Source organism: Diplotaxodon limnothrissa, linkage group LG8 (genome assembly GCF_057381915.1).
Source record: "Diplotaxodon limnothrissa isolate DT_005_m linkage group LG8, D_limnothrissa_male_GT1.1, whole genome shotgun sequence".
NCBI lineage: Eukaryota > Metazoa > Chordata > Actinopteri > Cichliformes > Cichlidae > Diplotaxodon > Diplotaxodon limnothrissa.
The window spans coordinates 14,023,482-14,045,285 of NC_140603.1; the positions used below are offsets into that span (position 1 = coordinate 14,023,482).

Here is a 21,804-nt window from a genome sequence, read left to right on the forward strand (position 1 = left end):
CATAAAGTAGCCACATGATTATCACAGAAAACACATATCTGAAGAGTAGAAGTGCAAATTTGACGGATCTTTAAAGATTATAATACAACTTTGAGTTGGCAGGCGAGTGAAGTGAGCCTCAAACACAGCGGCTGAAGTAGGTCTAAAGTCTGCTGCTGGAGATTCGCTTCGTGCTGCACCTCCTTTCCGGTGTCGTGCCTCATCTGCATTTTTGCACTGTGGTTGGCAGGTTGAACAGTGACAATAAGAGAGAGAGAAAAAGTAACTGCTTCCTGTGTGTGCAGACGAAGTCACGCTCTCCAAAACCTGAAAACCGCACTGTAGGCCTCGTCTCTTCATCGACTGTGCAGATGCTGTCAAACCACAGGCAGAGGGCTGACACGACATATCAAGGGTCAATAGGAGGAAGTACAAAGAGCTTCAGGTCGCTAACATGTCAGGCAGTAATAGAGCAAGGTGATAAACAGTAAACATGCTGTAAATATGAGTAATTAACAGCACCTGCTGTGTTCATACATAAGTGTAGGAACATCTGCAATCAAGATTATATTAATTCATGTTATTTCAGGCTGTCACATTGTACTAAAAAAAGACTGCCGAAACACAACTGCACATATTTCAAATTTATTGACTTCTTTTTTCAAATAAATGTGCAAAACATTTGAGGAAAAACATGAAAAATAAACCATTAAAAAAAATGGAAAAAAAGAGAAACATATTGTAATTCATGACTTGTGCATGCAGATGATACAAAGTTGTTGTTTTTTTTAACTTTTCCAGTGTTTTTTTGTGACATGTTGTTTGTTGTGTAAAGTTCTGAGAGTACTTGCTGCATGTACACACCGTTTTAGTGCTCAGTCACATTCGCACGCTTCTGTTTTCACTCCTAGTTTTGTTAGACTTTGAATACTGCAAAAACCCGACTCTGTGAATGAGTCAGCTCAGATTTGTAAAGCAAGAAGCCGACACGCAGTAGTGTTGCATGAGCCATTTTCTCACAATAGTTTATTTTAGGTTAGAGACATCAAAGTTGCACTCGGCGGCGAGCTCATTTGCATGTCCGTGTATAATCTGTAATCTTGAAGAGCAGCTTCTTCATCCTGTCTTTTCATTTTCTAACCTATCAACATGCACTGCGTTTCACAAAAACCTAAAATATACCAGAAAAGACATTTAACGGGCATTAAAAGGTGGAAAGCCACACCACTAAATCACTGCGAACGCTTAAAAAAAACAAAAACAAACAAAAAACCTTAAATTGCCTTGACTTGGCTAAATTGATGTAAAAGAAAAGAAGTTGCACGAAAGCAGCAGCGCATCTCTAAAATAAATCAAGCACAGTAGCCCACGAAGTCTAGCTCGGCCTCACATCTGATCTCAGTGCGAGCCCACGTCACATCAGCTGATGGCACAGCTGATACCGTTCTGTGCATCCAGCCTCACTTAGGCCACGCTACTCAAGCTGCTTTAGCCTTCATACACTTGCCGTTGCATGTGCAAACCTCCACCCACAGCTCCTCCTTCTTCATGCTGTTTCTGACGCAGATCTTGCTGCTGCTCTCCCCAGCTCTGGCTTTCCACTTATTTACAAGCTTATCTAGAGCTATGTAAAAAAAAAAAAAGGTTTTCTTTTAACTATAGTGGCCCTGACTGAAATCCTATTTGACAGGACTGATGTAGCTTTACATGGTTGTATTAAGAAATGTTACTGTGAGATTAGAGTTGACGAGAAAGGTACAGGGAGGTGGGGGTGGGGTCATTTCATTGATGAGAAAAGCAACACAAAGAGGCAAACAGCACTTCAACGCTATCAAAAACAGCATACACATGCTCATTCAGGGCACATTATCTTGGCAATTTTGACTATTTTAGGTCTGATATTTATAATCTATTAAAAGTGAACTCAAACTAACTCAACTGATAAAATTCTCTCTGCATCCCTGCAATAACTTATCATTTCAGACTGCTAAGAATGTCTTCCCCCCCTGAGAATATCAACGTCATATTTGTAGTACTGACACTTATCTCTAACTTGTGCTGTCCCCTCTATTAAGTGGAGAAACAACTGATCAAACGAAACACCGGGCAAAGGCACAAGAGCGGTTTCCGAGCCACTAAGAACACAAGCGAAACACAGAATAAGCAATATTTCATCTCTTATAAACAAATTCTCCCCATTTAAGGAATTACTTCATACGTCTCGCACAATCCCTTCTTCTAATTTTCAAAAACGAGACACTGTAAACAGTTTTCTTTGACCAAGAGTACAAAAGTGGTTACAGACACTCATTACAGGTTAGAGACATTCACATTTAAAGGGCAATCAGGCCCTTTGACTACAGTTCAAAGTCATCTATCAAAATATAGAGCAGAAAAACAAGGCAGGAAGTCAAAAACATAAGACATGAACAGAATGTAATCTTGTTATACAGCCTGGTGTTAAAAACACTTTAGTGCCAGCAGGCATTCCTGCAGAAATCAGAAGCATTGTTGTTTTAAATGTCTTAATTTAAAAGCTTCATTCATAGCAAAAGAAAAACAATTTAGGACTCAAGTACTTAAAAATAAATCCCTTTCTTATATCTTCCTTTCTTTTAAAAAGTAGAAACCAGCACTGTTCACAGGCAAAGGTTGCACATCGATTCTTAGGAAAAAGAAGAAGAAGAAGAAGAATGTTATGACTTTTAAAACGCAGCACACTGGTTGCCTAATTTCATGTCACTGAAGCTATAAAATGTCACGTCATGCACACACTGGATGCAACCACATAGTTAACAATTACAAGTCATTTTGACAGAAGGACACTTTGTGGCGTTTGTTTCACAACAGCCGCACATTTAGTTACCCACAGGTCAAATTAACCCTTTGATTACCCACAGTAGCTCTCTCTCTCTGCTGAAGTCCTCCCCTGCACGTGGCCACTACCACATGCAAAAAGCCGCTGGCCCAAAGCCTGGATTATAGATCAGACAGTCCCTCCCCGTGCTCACTCAGCTCCATGGTGTAATAGTCCAGAGGACGCCTGGGAAAGCACACAGCAGCGTTACAAAATGTAAAACTTTTATTTTTTAAACAGCTGACAAAAAGTGTCTTTTAGATGTAGCTGAAGAAATATAAGACATACTGAAGGGTTTTCACCTAAATTCTGCAATCCATAAACCTGAAAATGTGGATGTTTGAACCTTAAATCTGCTCTTGTGTTGTTTCACTCTTTGATACACTTAATATACCTCTAATAATGCATAAAAATGTGTGATCAGAAAGTTCTAGGACTCCAGCACTCCTGCTAGTCCCAACGGTGACCCCTTAGCTCGTGAATTTCATTTAGAGGAGAAAGTCGCAGAGCAATGGATTTCTGTGAAGTCATTTCCTGACATTTTTTTTTTTTTAAATCACTGGTCTTTATATAGTCCTGTCAGTTTTACTTCCTCCCTGTGGTAGTTATTCATCCTGGATAATCAGTTCATCTTCCTCCATGCGGGAACCCAGTTCTGGTAAGCAGGGTGGGAAGTGACTGAATGAAGGTTTCACAAAAAAGATGAGGATGTGTCAGGTACCATAACTCAAAGGAACTGTATCCTGATCGATATTATTACAGAGACACACACACACACCAAAAAACAAAAAACAAAGCATGCTCCTGGCTTAGACACTGCTATCTGGTGTCTGACTTGTAGCTCTCGTTACGAACTGTAATCCTCAAAATGAAACTCAGGTCAGCTCATCAGGCAACGTTGTGCAAACTCTGTGCAAGTTTGAGGTCTGCAACTAAATTGAAACACATGCATGCAAGTGGCTAAAAAGAGTTCAATGTAATCTAATCAGTAGGAGTCCTACAGCAGTCATGGAACTTCACAAGTAGGTCAGTTTTTATAAATAGTTACAGAAGACGTTTACAGACACTCAGATGAGCAGGAACTTCATGGTAATTTGGGGCTTTAATGATTTCTTTAAATTGCTCTTTCTCCATGGTGCAGTGGTTGTGTTTAATTACTTTAATAAACAAGAAGTGGAAGCACAAGTTTGAATTTATTTTGGATTTTCTCTAATCCGCCTCTAATACATAGAGGCTCAAAGATAAACACAGACACCAACTAATATTTTGTTAAATGTCTCTTAGCACTTCGGCCAGATGCCTCTCTTATAATTCTGGCTGGATATTTACCAATTCTGCCAAGAAGTGTGGTCAAAGTTCATTTAAATTGGTTGGTTGGTTTCCTGGCACAGACCCGGCTTGTAAGAGTAGTCCACAGACTTTCAACAGGTTTGAGGTCAGGACTTTGGGAAGGCCGTTCCAGCAGCTTAATGTTAGCCTGCTTTATCTGTTCCAAAACCAGTCAGTACATGTAAACTTCTGACTACAACTGTTATTTACTCAATCTTTCACAGCTGGAAGCGTACACCCAAAAGTCAGAGCTCAAGGCTGGATTATAACTTGGACACGTGGTCTTGGCTAAATGAGCAGTGCCCATTGTGGTGTAGTGAACTCTGACACACATATTTTAAATCACAGGAATCACTACAAATCAAACGATTACACAAATTTCTGAAAAGATTTATATAGCAAATACATCCATAAAAGGCTTTTGCCATATTGTGATAAGATATTTAAAAATGTCTACATTCATATGTAGTATGAAAGGGGGAGATGATGCAGGAGATCTTACCTCCTCCTGTAGAAATACGTGACCAGAGCAGCTCCTAGTCCCAGCACCAGGATCACAGCTACTATCAGCCCTATCTGTAACCCCAGGGCAGATGCTAAAAAGAAGAGCAAAGGTAAGTTACACTGTCCTGGTCGTGATTGGTGTTGTAACATTCAACCTCCTACACGCAGCAAAAAGCCAACGCAGCCATCGCCCTGGACAGGTGGTTCATTCGCCTTTCCCACGTTCCAACCAGCCACACCTGTGTCCACCTGCAGCTCTTGCCAGTCTGAAGGTGTTTGAGGGGGTGAGCTGCTATTTGCTATGACAAGGTTTTCTCATGCTTATGTTAGATAAGGAGGCAATTTGTTCGATTTGTTTGGTGCTCTTTGGTTAGCTGATAATACTTTACAGATTCATTTGTTTTGCCCACTGCTAGCCCCGATTCTCATTCCAACTCCTACACTTCTATAAATCTCTAAAGCAAACAAAATATTTGAACATTTCTAACAAGTTGTTTCTGTGGCTGTTTGGAACCTTGGGAAGGTGGATGTTATGGTCCTGCTGTGTTTCGGCCAGACCTAAAAGGCTATAACATACAATTTCTGAAAACGTAAGCGAAGAATAACAGCAATTTAAACATTAGGAAGGAAATTTAAAAGTGCAACAGAATTTGTTTTATTTAGATATTTTGATGCATAGAAACCTCATCTCTTTTTGCAAAACACAGCTTTCTGGGTCACAGAACACAATACAAAGCAGAAGGAGTCCAAGCAACACTGAGCCGAGAAATACTTCATACGGCAGCGAAACAGAAACTCCAACTGTCTCTTGTGGAGAGTTTTTAATTAACAGCAAATTATTTTCTCCTCAGTCTATTTTCACTTTGTACTATTAGTCATGTATTTGTATGTGGGATCAGTTCTTTATAAATCGTTCCTTACCCTGCCAAAATTCACAGGCACAAGACCCTTTACTTGATTGATAATTACATTTTTGGGCTTAAATGTTGCTGTGTTGAATCTAAACCAGGGTCTTTCACTTCTTATGTTGAACTTTTTAAAATACTCTTGTTTAAACTAGAGATGGCACGATACCACTTTTTTATGTCCGATACTGATACCGATATCATAAATTTGGATATCTGCCGATACCGATATGAATCCGATATAGTGTTTTTTAATCAACAAAACTGTTTTTTAAAATATCTTGCTGCATTTTGCAAGTCTGCAAGTTCATACTCAAGTTTAAAACAACAACTACACTAAAGCTATTCTGTTATACCTGTATACAAAAAAAATATTTCATAGTTCAGCAATACTGATCAATCTAATAAACTTAGACCTACACCATCCTCCCTATTCTGGTATTTTAAAGAGTACTTAGCGTAAATATTAAGCAACCTAACTAATAGGGTTCCAACTCCCAGCAACAACAAAAAGAAATAAATAAAAAATAAGGAACCACCCCTCACGCTCCACCTCATGATGCTTAATCGACGTAATCAACCTTAATTTGATGCAGTGTGAAAAAAAATGCACAGAAATCAATTATTTTTCAAGAAATATTAAATAGATTCAACATCTTTCTTCAACAAAATTGCAGACTGCACAGATGGTACCTTCCCAAAGTAAAAAGTACTATAGCTTACTAGGGTATATATATTAGACTTAATAGTCACTATATACAGTAATTGACTTCTATTCATTTTACATCAAATTAAAACTTTGGGTGTCAGATAATTACTTATTAAAAGCTAGACATTTTAAATGAGAATAAGAAAGAAAAGTATGTCTTTGTGCCCCCTTTTCCCTGTTAATGCCCTATCGGCCCCCCTGGCTAAACTTTGCTAGATCCGCCCCTGCACAGTTACCAGCGTCAGCTACGTAGAAAAAGATCCTGGTGTAGAAAGTAATATTAAATAAATTCTAACAACAGCTTATCAAGCTTAAACGTGCTGCTGTTGTTTATCCACTGGTTTCCTCTTTCTGGTGCAAAGTGGGCCAAAAACAAACAAGAGAGACGGACTCGCGACAGAAAAGCCGATCAGCTGATCATTTAAGCAGTTTCACGATTGAAGTAGCAGCCGGAGAGCGAGAGGCAGTCGCTTGTTAAGCTTAACGTGGGAATGCTTTACAAACATTCAGAGATGGACTTACACACTTGCTTTACTTCTCTCGGGGATAACTTTGTCGGAGATGAAATGCCAGGTTGCTAGCGAAGCTCCAAATGCTATCCAGACCACCGACAGGTCCCGCATGCCACAGCTGCTCTATCACGTGATGCATACTGCTCCGACTGCTAACGTTCTGAGGTGAGTTACGGCGTGTTGCAAGTTTTGCGAGGTGCTTTCGTGATATTTAATGGATCGGATTACATTTTTTATTTTTCTCCGATATCCGATCCAGTAATTTAGGTCAGTATCGGACCGATACCGATACGTAATATCGGATCGGTCCATCTCTAGTTTAAACCACTGTAAAGTGTGCACCTACTATAAAAAAAATATGCATAATGTTCCAACATTTAAACTAACAGAAGAACTTATTATTAATATAAACATAACATAATAAGAAGTTACTTTCTCGTTTCCTTTTTGTTACTAAGGGTAAGAGCAGGTCAGATTTCATTCTAATTAGGGAGGTCCTTCACCTTTCACCTTTATAAATCATGCATGAAACACAATGATCTAATTATATGATCTAATAATTTCCCGCAGAGAGCAAGACATAGTAAAGATAAAGGTAATCAGCCTGCTGCAGCATTTCTAATCTAAAAATGACCATTTCCACTTTTTTTTAGATAACTTTCTGATGAGCAATCACCAGCTGTCACATTTCCTGCGACTGGTTCACAATAAAAGCCAGGATGTAAAGTGTGGCAGCACAGTACTTTAAAAATGAACTGTATGTAATTAAACATAGTATCATGATGGCAGTTAACACTTAGGATCATAATGATTACTTTAAGTACTTTCAGACTTCGTGGCAGGCTGGTTGCTCTCCAGATTTTACATTTTCCACTATTTTACATTTGACAGATTTACACTTGCTTTATTTTTGTTTTCAAAGAGGCAAATTCTGTCTTACATGAGCCTTTTGAACCAGAGGTCAAAAGGCTACAACAAATTCCTGTGTGCCAAAATCAGACAGGCCACGATTACCTTTTAAAACAAGTGGAGACACAAGAAATTTCTTTGATTTCATGCAGTGAAATTTGGGATCCAAAGAACCAAATTTAGAAGTTTAGACTTATGCCTGATTAAGGCTTCGTATTTCTTACATAGCCTACTAGAGTAGTCAATGACGTTTATGCTTATGTGTGCTGCATTACATGCTAATTACCATGTGGTATGTGCCAGCCAGCCAGTTCCATTTCTCGGGAGGCGGACGTCAGGCAACTAGGTGGGTTATGATGCAGATTTCCTGCTGATTTCCTGCTAAATTGGGCACTTCACTGCAGACTACAGGGTCCTGACTGATTGCTGTAGCTAATCTTTTTGAAACAATGATGCTGAACTGCTACAAGGTCATTCTTACATGTGCTTGTGTAACGACCGGTAGTGGGGGAGGAGCAGACATCTCCCTGGGTGGACGACAGGTTCATATGCGATGTCTGGATGATCAGGGCCCTCTGATGGGCCGACAGAGCCTGAATGCTCCCCCAAACTCGCAGCCAGCCAGACACACAAGAAAAGTTTGCCCCTTAAACAAGAACAGACAGACAAATTTTTCACCTTCTACAAAAAATTGCTCAGGTTGTGCATTTTTTTGTATACATATAGACTCTGTAAACCTGGGAGGTTGGAGCTTATATTGAACAGCAGCATTTGTGGCAGTTTTTCAGTGTTTATGAGGGACATAGGGCATGATGATGAAAGGAAACAAGCCACACCTGAGCCCGCCTATCTCCTAATGATTTCATTCTCCAACTATAAGTTTCTAGAGCTGTTTCAAAGACCAGGGATGAGCTACTGTAGTCTTTCATTGAATATGAGCCTAATGTGGTTGGTTTTGTGGAAAAGTGGCTCACCTTGGAGATACAGAGCAGAAATGCCACAATGACATCGCTGCTCTAAGTAGTCTGCCACCTCAGAGACCCCCTTCCCCTGGATAAGACCACTGCAGTCTGTGAAAAACAGAGTGTGAGCTCTTAGTTACTGCGTTATAATGAGACCATCTTGATTTTATTAATTTATTTATTTATTTTTAAGCCGGACGCCACGAGCAAGGGATGAATCTGACAAACAAAATAAAATGGGCATTAAATTGTGTTCAATGAAGCTAAAAATGAGCACAAACTAACATAAAATTTACCACGAAAATAATGTCTGATTATGTCAAAAATGAGAAATCAGACTGTTTTTCCATTTCTTCATAAATTTTGACTTCTTTTTGCAAACACAGGAGTTGCCTTCTGCTGGCAGTCAGAAAGAATGCAGGTATAAGGCACTTCATGTAAGCTTCCATATCCCGTAACATTTTTTTTTTTTATTACTTTTATAAACGTTCATTTTAAGATGCCTTACCTCCCACCTGCTCTTGCCAGTCAGTGGACAGCGGTCCGAGGCAAAGATCAATCTGACTTGAGAAGGTGGAGCTAGGACAGAGGTTGGTGCTGTGAGGTGTGGCAGACGAGGTGGTCCAGGATGAGGGGCTCCTCACCTCACAGCATGAACACCGGCTAAGTGTGACGGGACCATCTTCCACTGACCTGCACGTACAGCGCATGTTTGAGTACAGTGATTTTGAATGGTACACATACTGACAGTAATTTGAACAAACATTCCTCAAAATGCCAAAGGTGCAATTAGGTACATTTTTAAATGCTTGTCTGACTCAGTCAGTGTTAAACAGCTAAACAAAAAACAGTTTCTTAGAAAATAGTCAGTTTTATTGACTTGGCTGAAAGTGAGTGAAAAAGCAGCCAAGCAAAGAAAAACTTTGGAAAACATTCGGAGAGCCACTGCTCAAGTGCACTTGGAAAAAAATTATATTTAGATATGTGGGGTGGCTCAAGACTTGCACTGTGTGCATTACTTCAGACGCTTATCAATCTTTTCATCAATCTTCTTGTCTCAGAGACACTCTGCTAGGCCTCTTGGACCCTGACCTCTGTTGATCTCTGCACTTGTCCATCAGGCCAATCTTTTCCAGAAAGTGTAAAAAAAAAAATTCTTAATAAAAACAACTATTACTTTGCTGTATGGTCGAATGGTGTAGCCTTTAAACACAGACAGTATAGTCTCAAATGTCTGATTGCATTTGGCAGTCATTCCTCTTGTTCTCCAAATTTGTGCTGATAGAATATGAGCCGAACTTCACAGTTCAGCACAAACACACACACACACGCACACACACACACACACACACACACACGCACGCACACACATGCACACACACACGCACGCCTCCAGCTGTTTGTTCCTGATTGAACCTTTTACCACCACCTGGAGAAAATTGGGTTTCTACTTTCACTTTCTATTTTCACAGCTCCAATTACCTGAAGTGACGCATGTTTGAAATGTGTTTTTCTGATCAAATCATAGACAAGTCTGACAGACTTTGATTAATCAAATATGGCATTTGCTGTGATTAGGAAACATTTTTGCTACAGGTTTCTATGGTTATATTTCACTGAGTTATATTTGTATAGTAAGTAATGGAGGCAGCTATGCCTACTTAAAACGTATGAAAAGGCTAAATAAATGGTTACTTTCTGTGTTTAAATGTGTTGTTTTATGTTCTTTGGATCTTTTTTCCTGTGAATAAGGACATATTTGTCTTAATGACAAAGTCTTGAAATATCTCTACAAAGCTGTGGTTTTGAGCGCCATCATTAATTATAAAGTGTGTGATTCATGTGTTGAGTCATGTGTGTACCTGAGAGCTGGGATTACTTGTCTCCCCCTGGTGGTGGACAGAGAGGACAGCAGTTGCCGGTTCTCACTGAACACAAGCACATCTCTGAGGCTGGAGTTGGTCAGAGCAGTTCCAGCTCTGCAGATGCTGAATAGGTCGTAGCACAGGACTACAGCTCCTCGCCCGGGAATCGTGGAGCCCTCTGGGAAGGTCTGATCTATGCAGAGAGAGAAGGTGAACCGGTTACAGACAAAAAAAAAGTGAGGCGAGTCAAAGAGGCAAATAGATTTGGTTGGTTTTAAGAAAGAAAATCTTCAATTGCTCTCACCTGCACCGGTGACATTTCCAATGATGTAAAATCCGTCCCGGTTAATAGATCCGGTCAAGGGAAGGGCAATGACGGTCCCACTACGCTCCTGGTCAAACACAGAGAGCACCAGGCCCTGCAGGTCTGTCATAGGTGGCCCGTGAAGCTCCACAAAGGCCCGCTGCTGGCTGTGATTGGTCCAGTGGTTGCTAGCCACCTCACTGATAACCACACCGTCAGGGGCAGGAGGAGGGCGAGGGCAGCTGTTTTCCCTCAGAGGGGTTGGTGGAGCCACCTACACGGGATGACACAAGACGCAGACCTATATTAACTTCAAAAATGTCTGTGACAAAACAGAAAAGATAATAAACCACCCAATCCTGACTTAGTGCTTTATTGTCTGAAATGTTAATACTCACTGAAAAAGCAGACAGGTCATAGGGGTAAAGGCCTCTACAACGGCTAAGGGCCTCATCACCAGGCAGAACCTCCGGGTCCTCCAGCAGTGGCAGCTGTCCTGGAGTCAGAGCTTTACTCAGCTCCTGTGCCTCCCTGTCTGACCCTCTCTGTCGATAAACCACAGCATCCAGCAGGCCTTTAGTAGGAATTCCCCTCTGCGCGGCCGACGGTGGGCCGAAGGGGCTGCGATAGAGCGCCACAGCATCTGGTCCGTTCTGGATGGTGTTGGGAGGCAGGCGCAGCGATGGGGCTGGCACCAACCTGTCGCTGCCCAGCAGAAAATACCCTTTGGAGGTGGTGAAGTGTCCGCTCAGGCTGATCTCCCTGTACGGTTTGTTATTGTGCGCACTGAAGAGCAGTATCCAGATGTCCTGCAAGGAGACTCGGCGGCCTGATGGGTGCCACAGCTCGATGTACTCCCCGTCCTCAGCTGCGCCGGGTGTATCAGTGTTCAGCTCGTTGATCAGGAAGTCAGTGTTGCCCCAGGGTGGGAGGTGAGGCGGCGAGTCTGCGCCTCCTGGAACCACTGGAGCATAAAAGGAGGAATTTATTAGGGATTTATTAGGCCACTGCAGCTCAGCAACAAGGTGATGTTTTCCTACAGCTGACGACGTCCCCTCTTAAACTCCCACATACAGCGCAATCATGAAACATAACACCGTGATAAAAGTATGATGTCACCTCTACTACTAGTGATCTCATGATCACGTTTGTCATCATATTCAAGATGGTTTGATTTGTCATAGGGCTGAACAACCTTAATGGAAACATAAACTGATCACATAGCTGCTTCAGAAGGAAAATACTACGGAACTGTGAGAGACAGAATGTGGAAAAAAAAAATCCATGAATCCACATGGTAGGATTTGTAAAGAATTTATTTGTAAATCAGGGTGGAAAATAAGTATTTGGTCAATAACAAAAATACAACTCAATACTTTGTAACATAACCTTTGTTGGCAATAACAGAGGTCAAACGTTTACTATAGGTCTTTACCAGGTTTGCACACACAGTAGCTGGTATTTTGGCCCATTCCTCCATGCAGATCTTCTCGAGAGCAGTGATGTTTTGGGGCTGTCGCCGAGCAACACGGACTTTCAACTCCCGCCACAGATTTTCTATGGGGTTGAGGTCTGGAGACTGGCTAGGCCACTCCAGGACTTTCAAATGCTTCTTACGGAGCCACTCCTTTGTTGCCCGGGCGGTGTGTTTTTTTGATCATTGTCATGTTGGAAGACCCAGCCTCGTTTCATCTTCAAAGTTCTCACTGATGGAAGGAGGTTTTGGCTCAAAATCTCACGATACATGGCCCCATTCATTCTGTCCTTAACACGGATCAGTCGTCCTGTCCCCTTGGCAGAAAAACAGCCCCATAGCATGATGTTTCCACCCCCATGCTTCACAGTAGGTATGGTGTTCTTGGGATGCAACTCAGTATTCTTCTTCCTCCAAACACGACGAGTTGAGTTTATACCAAAAAGTTCTACTTTGGTTTCATCTGACCACATGACATTCTCCCAATCCTCTGCTGTATCATCCATGTGCTCTCTGGCAAACTTCAGACGGGCCTGGACATGCACTGGCTTCAGCAGCGGAACACGTCTGGCACTGCGGGATTTGATTCCCTGCCGTTGTAGTGTGTTACTGATGGTGACCTTTGTTACTTTGGTCCCAGCTCTCTGCAGGTCATTCACCAGGTCCCCCCGTGTGGTTCTGGGATCTGTGCTCACCGTTCTCATGATCATTTTGACCCCACGGGATGAGATCTTGCGTGGAGCCCCAGATCGAGGGAGATTATCAGTGGTCTTGTATGTCTTCCATTTTCTGATGATTGCTCCCACACTTGATTTTTTCACACCAAGCTGCTTGCCTATTGTAGATTCACTCTTCCCAGTCTGGTGCAGGTCTACAATACTTTTCCTGGTGTCCTTCGAAAGCTCTTTGGTCTTGGCCATGGCGGAGTTTGGAGTCTGACTGTTTGAGGCTGTGGACAGGTGTCTTTTATACAGATGATGAGTTCAAACAGGTGCCATTCATACAGGTAACGAGTGGGGGACAGAAAAGCTTCTTACAGAAGACGTTACAGGTCTGTGAGAGCCAGAGATTTTCCTTGTTTGAGGTGACCAAATACTTATTTTCCACCCTAATTTACGAATAAATTCTTTACAAATCCTACCATGTGAATTCATGGATTTTTTTTCACATTCTGTCTCTCACAGTTGAAGTGTACCTCTGGTGCAAATTACTGACCTCTGTCATCATTTTAAGTGGGGGAACTTGCACAATCGGTGGCTGACTAAATACTTTTTTGCCCCACTGTATTAGGATACTGAATTATAAAAATTCTATTCAAAACACAAACATTTCTTTTTTAATGACTATTATATATCAGTCGCAAGATTCATAGTCACTATTTTCTACACCTACAATCTATTAATACCTAAATGACAGCCAGTGTTACATAATACACACAAATGGTTTCCAACATGATAAAATAGGTTGTGCAGTCTGAAAATATTTGATTGTTTTGAGATGAGAGATTCTATTGATATTTTTTACATGAGCAGCGAAAGATGATTCTGATGTGATGTAGAGGAGAGACAAGCTTTGGGTTTAACACGTTTGTATGTAAACTTAAAAACAAGTATATTAGCTGATCGTGTGTGTGTGTGTGTGTGTGTTTGTGTGTCGCATGCAATATTTATGCAGTGGGTTATCATTTAGGGACGCAGCAGAACACTGAAAGTGAAAATATCTGCATTTGTCCCAAACTGTGACTTCTGCAATGAAGTACCAAAACATGAATTTTTGTAGCACTACATGCTTAATAAGACTGACAGAGTATCATTTATTAATGAGGACCATATTTCCCCAAACACCGGGATAGCTGCCTGTTTTAGGAAAGCTCTACTTTAGCCCGGAGATGCACATGGATAGGCTCAAGAGAAGCTTCTTCCCAATGGCCATCTGGGTGCTCAATGAGAACACTGCTCGGGGCTACAAAACCCTCCATCCATCAGCTCCACCACTATAGAATAAACAGCCATATCCCATAAAACCAACTCATATCTTCATTGCCTTATTAATCATCATATGTAAACACCTAATTTACCCTAAAACCAACTTAAAGACCTTCACTGAGAAGGTTGGAAGTTCACAATGCAGAAATACAAACACCTCACTGAACTCTGACCAATGACAGCCAACAATGGAAAAAGCACAAGGTTGCTGATCATTATAACCGTCATGACTTTCCTGCAAAGTCTGATTACGTGTGTACATCTAATTAAACTTCTTGGATGTGTCACTTTCTGATTTGTTGTGGTTTACAGTTTAGTGATATGTTATTGTGGAAAAATATTCATGCACTACATTTACAGCTCATGGACCCAGTCTTCATGACATTACCTACTAGTTTCTGAAATTTGGATTTTTAAGCCTCAATGTTTTGTTGCCACCATGACAGGGCTTTTTGTTGTTTGTTTTTAAGCCAGAATTGACCATATTTGGATGAGGACACGCACTGCTAAGTTATTAGCTAATGCTAGCACGTTCCATGTGGATGTACCGCACAGCGAGCCATAATATTTGACAGGCAAGTACATAAAAACGCTATAAAAGGCAGCAACAGCACAATAGAGATGATCAGTTCAGTGACTCATGAGGTGAGGTCACATGGCCATGATTGCATGCCTGTCAATCAAACTGGCTACAGTTCTAACTTTAACTCTTAACAGGAAACAAATTGACCACTTATCCCCCCCCCCCCCCCAAAAAAAGAAAAAAAAAATCATCCACCATACATAGTGTGACTGCTTTCATATTCACTTGGTAATTTGAGTACTTCAGCAACTTTTCTGTCTTTTTTTTTAGCAGCGATTAACTGAAATTATTTTGGGGCCTTAAAGAAATGGATTTGATTTTTTATCATTATTGCGACCTCACTAATTACAAACTCCTTGAAAGCTCTTTCTTATTTGTCTGATCCTAACGGTTGTGAAGGCATGCCTAGACAATGCATTTGTTAGGCAGCCACCACCACACAGAGCATGTGCAAAGTGGCGGGCGTTGTACGGTTCCCACACACTGTCACAGAGGATAAACAACCCAAATCTCTGCCTGAGGAAGAATCACCATGGTCATAATTAAGTAAATACATAACAGCTGCACAGACAAAACTCTTGCATTGTTTTCTTTGTGAGCAGTAACCTTTTTTTATTAAAGGATTCTCTCCTATAAATAGTGGGACATTTAGTTTTTTTGGTTTTATGTATAACCTGTGAAGCAGACATTCAATTTTCCATTTTCTTATAACCTTTATTTAACAAAAATATTTAATAATAAAAAATAACTGAAAATACAAATAAAGCTAAACTAAAATAACAATAAAATATTAAAATAAAACAAAATAATAATTAAAAAATAATTAAAACATTTAAATAAATGACAGACAGACCGATAGATTTTTTTTTTTTTTTTTTTTTTTTAAATCAACCCTGCTGCAAAAACATGCATAACGGCTAATCAAAGGCACATGTTGGCATGACAAAACATGAGAATCAGAAATGATTGAGCCACATATGCTCAACAATCCCACTTCGAACTTTAGGTTATTGTCTTGGGACATAAGACAAGATAATAAACCTCCAGCTTCTCCTGAGCTTTCCCTCTAATCACATGATCTACATAAAATCTTTCATTTCCAGTTTTATCTAAACAACATAATATTTCAACGTTTGCATCAACGTCTGGTCACAACTCTAACGGCACGCAAATTCTGAATAACCAAATTCATCGTCTCCTTGGGAAAATTCCTGCGACGAGATGAAAAAGAAAAAAAAAATCAATTTGAAAGCATCCCTGATTGCATGCCTATGCATGTAGTGCCTTATGTTACACGTGCCAAAGAATTCAACAATCAAAAACTGTCTTTCCCTGCAAACAGCTCACACAGATTTTCCCACGGACACTCATTGGATGTTTTTTTATTATGGCAATACGTCTTCTTGCTGCACTCCCATCTGTTGGAGTCAAAGCTGCTAACCGATATCCTTCCTGCCAGTTGTGTTGGGATGGTGCATGTGACGACTCGTCGCGTGAAGAGACTGGCAAATCCTCACGATACCACACACCAAGGCACCACAAAAACTTGGTGGGTGAGCAGCAGGATGAAGCATTTTTAGCCAGCTGCATTATTTACTACACAGAAAAGTCTTCTCTCATAAATACATTCACATGTCTGTTCTACTATTTATGACTCGTGGATTTTCATACACCATGAATCCAACCTTGTTTCTTTTGTCATGTTATTGTTTCACGACGCACTAAGGTCTGGACTCCAACCAGCGCAGTTTAGCAACTGGAGTCATGTTGTTGGAATATGTGCAAAATGTGGTTTGGTGGCATCAGGCCTTTACCTGAAAATAAGTCTTTTTAGTTTGGCAGTTTAAAACCTGCAGGCTATAAACGATGGGGAAAATAATTATTCCATGTTATGATGAATTTGTAAGTTTGCTCATTCAAAGAAATGAACTAAAATTTTTATGGCCTGTTTAATCATAATGGACAGAAAGAGAATATCAACCAAATATAAAGAAAAAAATTTGATTTCCATGTCACTGAGTGAAATAAATACTTGATCCACAAGCAAAGCATGACTAAGTACTTGGTGGAGAAATCCTTGTTGGCAGCACAGCGCTAAGACATTTCCTGTAGTTCGTCACTCCTCTTCAGAGAAACTCTAAATCCTTTAGGTTTTTTTGGTTGCCACTCGGAAACTCAAAGTTTCAGCTCCCTCCACAGATTTTCTAAAGGACAGAGGCTTGAAGACTGGCCAAGTCACTAACCTTAATGTGCTTCTTCTTTAGCCAATCCTTTGGTGCTGCAGTGGTATATTTTGGGTCTGGAAGGCCCATCCATGACCCATCTTCCACGTTCTGATTGAGGGAAGGAGCTTATTGTCTAAGATTTTATTGCACATGGTCCATTGTGAAAAACAGCCCCAACCATAACTGTGGGGCGTTGACTGTGGTGCTCTTTGGGTCATATTTAGCATTTATCTTCCTCCAATCACGGCGGATGGAGTTGATGCTTGATTTTGGCTTCATCTGACCACAGCACTTTCTGCCAAGACTTCAGTGAACCATATAGATGTTAACTGGTAAACTTAACACGGGCCTGTACATCTGCCTACTTGAGCAGGGGAACCTCGCAGGTGCTGAAAGATTTCAATTCATTTCAGCGTAATGGATTGCATTTGTGTTCTTGGTGGCTGTGGTCCCAGCTGCCTTCAAGATCTCTAACTAAGCTCCTCCCTTGTTGTTTTAGGATGATCCACCAACTTTCTAACAGTCATCATCACCCAATGAGGCAAAATCTTGCATTGAGCTCCAGACTGAGGGCGACTGATGGACATTTCATCCATTTCTGAATAATCGCACCAACAGTTCTTCTTACAAAGCTTCTTCCTGATGGTCTTGTAGCTCATTCCAGCCTTGTGCAAGTTGACAGTATTGTCCCTGACATCCTTTGGTTCTTACCCATGGTGGAAGAAATTGATTCTGTGGACAGGTGTCCTTTATACACATAAGGAGCTTAGATCGGGAGTATCTGTAATTGATTGACTGATTGTAATAAATCTGTACGAGCCAGAATTCTGGCTGGGTTTTAGGGGATTAAATACTTATGTCACTCAACAACATGCAAATCTATTTATAAGTTTTATCTAATGTGTTTTTTCTGGATTTTTGGTTGATATTCTGTTTCTCTCCATTAAAGGCAAGGCAAGTTTATTTGTATAGCACAATTCAACAACAAGGTGATTCAAAGTGCTTTACAGAGACATTAGAAACAAGAAATGAAACAACCATAAAAAATGAAACTGGTCATTTCTTGGAAAGCGAGGAAACTTGCAAATTCAGCAGGGGATCAAATGCTTATTTACCCTATTGTATCACTCAGCATTAATGGTGCCATGTGCTCTGATGCACCCAGATACCATCACACAGGCTGGCCTTTGAACTGTGTACTGACAACAACCAGGATACTCCTCTTCCTTTTCTTTAACTAAGAGGATGCGGTATGTGTGATTTCCAAAACCAGTCTCAGGACAGTTTTCAATTTTTCCTTAGTCCAGCTTAAATGGGAGCTGTGTTTTCTAGATTTTGTTCACCTTCTTTTACATAGTTTTATTTTGAATTAGTAGACCCAGCAACAATACACCAAATATGCACACGCCACAGGTGGCAGACCTAAAGTGGACTTTGAAGAAGTATAACAGGAACTGCTACATCGCCATCGGGACTCCAGCTATGTGTGTCTGCAATGGAGTATAATCGACACTTAAGATTTTCCATTAGAATAATCCAAAAACATGCATGCATGCCTGGAAAGCATTCAAAACACTTACCATTGCTGTGAGGGCAGATTTTTGGCCAGGGGCACTGGTTGGGCAGCCCAGGAGTTTGTGGAGCCTCCCAGAAGATGCCAGGGTCTCTGGCCCAGGTAGCCACACCACAGCGACTGAGATAGAAGCCGCCCTCCCTCAAACTGACAAAATAAAGAAATCATATGAAGAGCAATCATAGTTAACTATGGGCAAACACATTTAACTCTTGATGCTACCCAATAATAAAACCTTAAATTTTAAATGCACTTTTTCCATCAGGCTAAGACATTTTTGGCTTTAGAAAAATGTCATTTGGAATTTGGAACTAATTAATCCCATAAAGTTTGATAACTGTGATTGTAGGTCAGAATTCCCACGTAAACCATACATTCATCCGCTCAGAGCACTTAAGTACATCCACACAGAGCTAAAACAGCTCTAAAACACGGTCATATTTTTATCAGGGACGTGTTAATGAAATGCAGTGTTCAAATTCAAGTGCAAATATCAGCACAAGTCAAAGGCTACTTTTCACTACAGCTCTGCTGTGACCACACAGTGGAGAAAAGAGGAACACTGGTCACAAGCTGACCCTCTTCCCTCCATTGAGTGACTCAGCCTCATGTTGCACAACAAAACTACTGGCTCAAAAATAACCACAGAATATTGCTGACAGTCAAAATATCCACACACACACACACGCAAATATATTTATATTTTTTCTTTTTTTAAGAGTTTTACTTTTGAGCTTAAAATCGAGAAAAAACACTAAACTGTCAACAAGTCTTGCCTGTTGCTGAGCTGGTACGGCTGCCTGCCCGGTATGAGAGTCTCTGTGAGGTTGGCACTAGGCTTGTTTCCGGGTCCGGCATACACAAATGCATCTAGAGGCTGTATCTGGCTCAGTGGACTGCCTACAGGAAAGTCTGTAGCTTTTCCATTGTAAATGGCCACTGCCCCAGACTCATCTCCTGAGAAGCCATAAGAAAAGACGAATGAAAAATGACCAACGCACATGACAAACCTACAAAAGCAGAAGAAACCTAGACCCACAAACAATAAGCTTAAACTACAATAAAAAAGCCACTGGATCAGTACACACTGACCTTTCATGTAGCTCTTCTCTATGGTTACAGAGATCAACCCGTTCCTGGAGGTGTCCACATCCACGTCCACGCTGACACTGACCCGGTCTGTTTTCCCATCCCACACTACCAGTACCAGAGAACCTGCAGACGGAGCCTCCGTCAGCTCCACCAGCCCTTCCACCTGCCCTCCGCCTAGCTTCAGCTCAGTAATTAAAGGGATGGTCAACGGAGCAGTAGGAGGGGTGCAGTTGTTTCGCTGACCAGGGGAGGGTGAGGACACCTGAAAGCCCCACCGATCTTCAGACAGCAGGCACCTTTCGATTGATTCGTCCCCCTCGAGCGCCATTTCATCCTCGACGAAAGCCGGCTCCCCGGGCGTGAGCATCTCCGCGAGGAACTCTGCACCTCCAGTACGGCGGGTCATGTAGACGACGGCATCCACTAACCCAACAGCCGTGACGTTCATCTTCTCATTATAGCGAGCGGCAGGTGTGCGGTAGAGGACAATGGCGTCCGGGCCGTTCTGGACTGTGTTTGGCGGCAGGAGGATGGCCGGTTTGGGGAGCATGTCCACCGAGCCCACCAAGAAGAAACCTCTGTCATCCGTGCTGTGGCCCTTGAGGTCCAGCACCTTGTAGGCTATATTTCCGTTTCCATTATAGAACACGAGGGTGTACCCGTCCAGCGGGGCCCGCTGTCCGCTGGTGTGATACAACTCCACGAACTCAGTGGTGTCCAGTCTTGGGTTGTCAGCATTGATCTCGCTGATGATGAGGCAGGGGTCACCTCCAACCATCACCACCAGGCAGAGACAGGCAACGCAGGCTAGACCGACCGCCATGGTTCACAGCTTCACTGAAGCAGCTCGGAAGCTTCTGCAAAGACAAAAAAAAGAGGGGGGGAGACCACCAGTTGCATTCCTCAGTGAAATAAACTTAGTTAAGGAGTATTAATAAGCCTGAGTGACATTTCACAGTTGTTCACCACTTGAGGAGAAGCCTCATAACATCATGAATGAGTCCTCTATGAGTGTATTTTTTTTTTTCGTTCATGGTGACAGTGGGAATGCACGTCTTCTGAATGAGTCATGAATTGTTGCGAAACGCAGAGGCAAGCAGAGGGAAACTTTGCGTGAAACGATGAAATGCCACACAAGTGAATAAATGGGATTAAGAAACTAAACAGCCAGATATACTTTGAACTATACGAGAGAGGCATCAGCCTTCCCAGCCTTTCTTATTTACTTATCCCATTTCTGAGTCAATCTAAAGCTTAATCTTCACAGTATTTAACATTAGCTTTTAGTTATTTTTTTTTAAATGTGTGTTAGGGAGACTACATTAGATTGCACGGCAGTCACTCTTCTTGGTTGGAGAGAGGAGGGGAAAAACGCCTGTGGAGTTAAATTCTTTCACCAAATTATCTCGCATCTCACTGCAGTTATTCCGGTCACGGTTAGGCTGCTATGCATGCATCTTTCCGTCGAAAAGAAGAAGAAGAAAAAAAAAGGCTGTCAATCTGATTTCTATCATTGCCACACAAGGTCCTAAAAAGCGTCGCGACTTACAGATTTTTCTCGGTCCTCTTCGTCCAGGTGTCGCTGGTTCGGCAGCTCAAACTTCTCGAGTGGATGTAAAATCACCTCCCCGTCGGAAATATTATTGCTAAAGTTTGTTTTCTGTGCTCTGCCGCTCCCGTCATTCACAAAGCAGCACTTTCTCCCCCCACCTCCGACACCACCGTGCTGTGGGCGGTCAGACTGACTGAGGGGGTTGATGCCTGCCAGGGAGGCTCAGGCCAGTCGCAGCTGAGGACAAAACGCCAGTAAAAAAACAGAAATAAAGAAAGAAACAGAGAGACGCAGTGCTAGCAGGAAGGAAAAAACAAGAAACAAAATTAGTCCGCAGCTGTGTGTGAATGCTGTAAATATGTCTGTCTGACTGACTGTCTGCAGCCTAATAATCTTCCGCGAAAGACGCCTTCAAAGACCTGAAGGGGGCCCCTGACCCCGCTCTGTGAACTAGGGGAGAGTGGCTTCAGTAACACTTCAATGAA

At 41.6% G+C, this 21,804-nt stretch overlaps 1 protein-coding gene across 1 annotated transcript; it reads right to left on the reverse strand.

Moving 5' to 3' along the window:
* Positions 1 to 2,875: 2,875 nt before the first annotated feature.
* On the reverse strand, positions 2,876 to 21,424 carry LOC146626494 (uncharacterized). Its single transcript, XM_085360614.1, has 12 exons — positions 21,317 to 21,424; positions 19,768 to 20,624; positions 19,452 to 19,632; positions 18,683 to 18,822; positions 11,234 to 11,799; positions 10,836 to 11,109; positions 10,529 to 10,724; positions 9,175 to 9,359; positions 8,679 to 8,774; positions 8,186 to 8,350; positions 4,668 to 4,761; positions 2,876 to 3,022 (listed from the first exon to the last, which is right to left on the reverse strand). Exons 2-12 carry the CDS (start codon positions 20,588 to 20,590, stop codon positions 2,959 to 2,961), a joined length of 2,784 nt encoding a protein of 927 aa, XP_085216740.1. The 5' UTR covers positions 20,591 to 20,624; positions 21,317 to 21,424; the 3' UTR covers positions 2,876 to 2,958.
* Between the last annotated feature and the right edge of the window lie 380 nt (positions 21,425 to 21,804).

Excerpts from the sequence above, each read along its gene's own strand:
- LOC146626494 (XM_085360614.1), bottom strand. The coding sequence starts at position 20,590 with ATGGCGGTCGGTCTAGCCTGCGTTGCCTGTCTCTGCCTGGTGGTGATG. Across the intron at positions 19,633-19,767 it reads AGAGAAGAGCTACATGAAAG|GAGATGAGTCTGGGGCAGTG; the intron begins GTCAGTGTGTAC and ends ATGGCTTCTCAG. Across the intron at positions 11,800-18,682 it reads AATCTGCCCTCACAGCAATG|TGGTTCCAGGAGGCGCAGAC; the intron begins GTAAGTGTTTTG and ends TTTATGCTCCAG.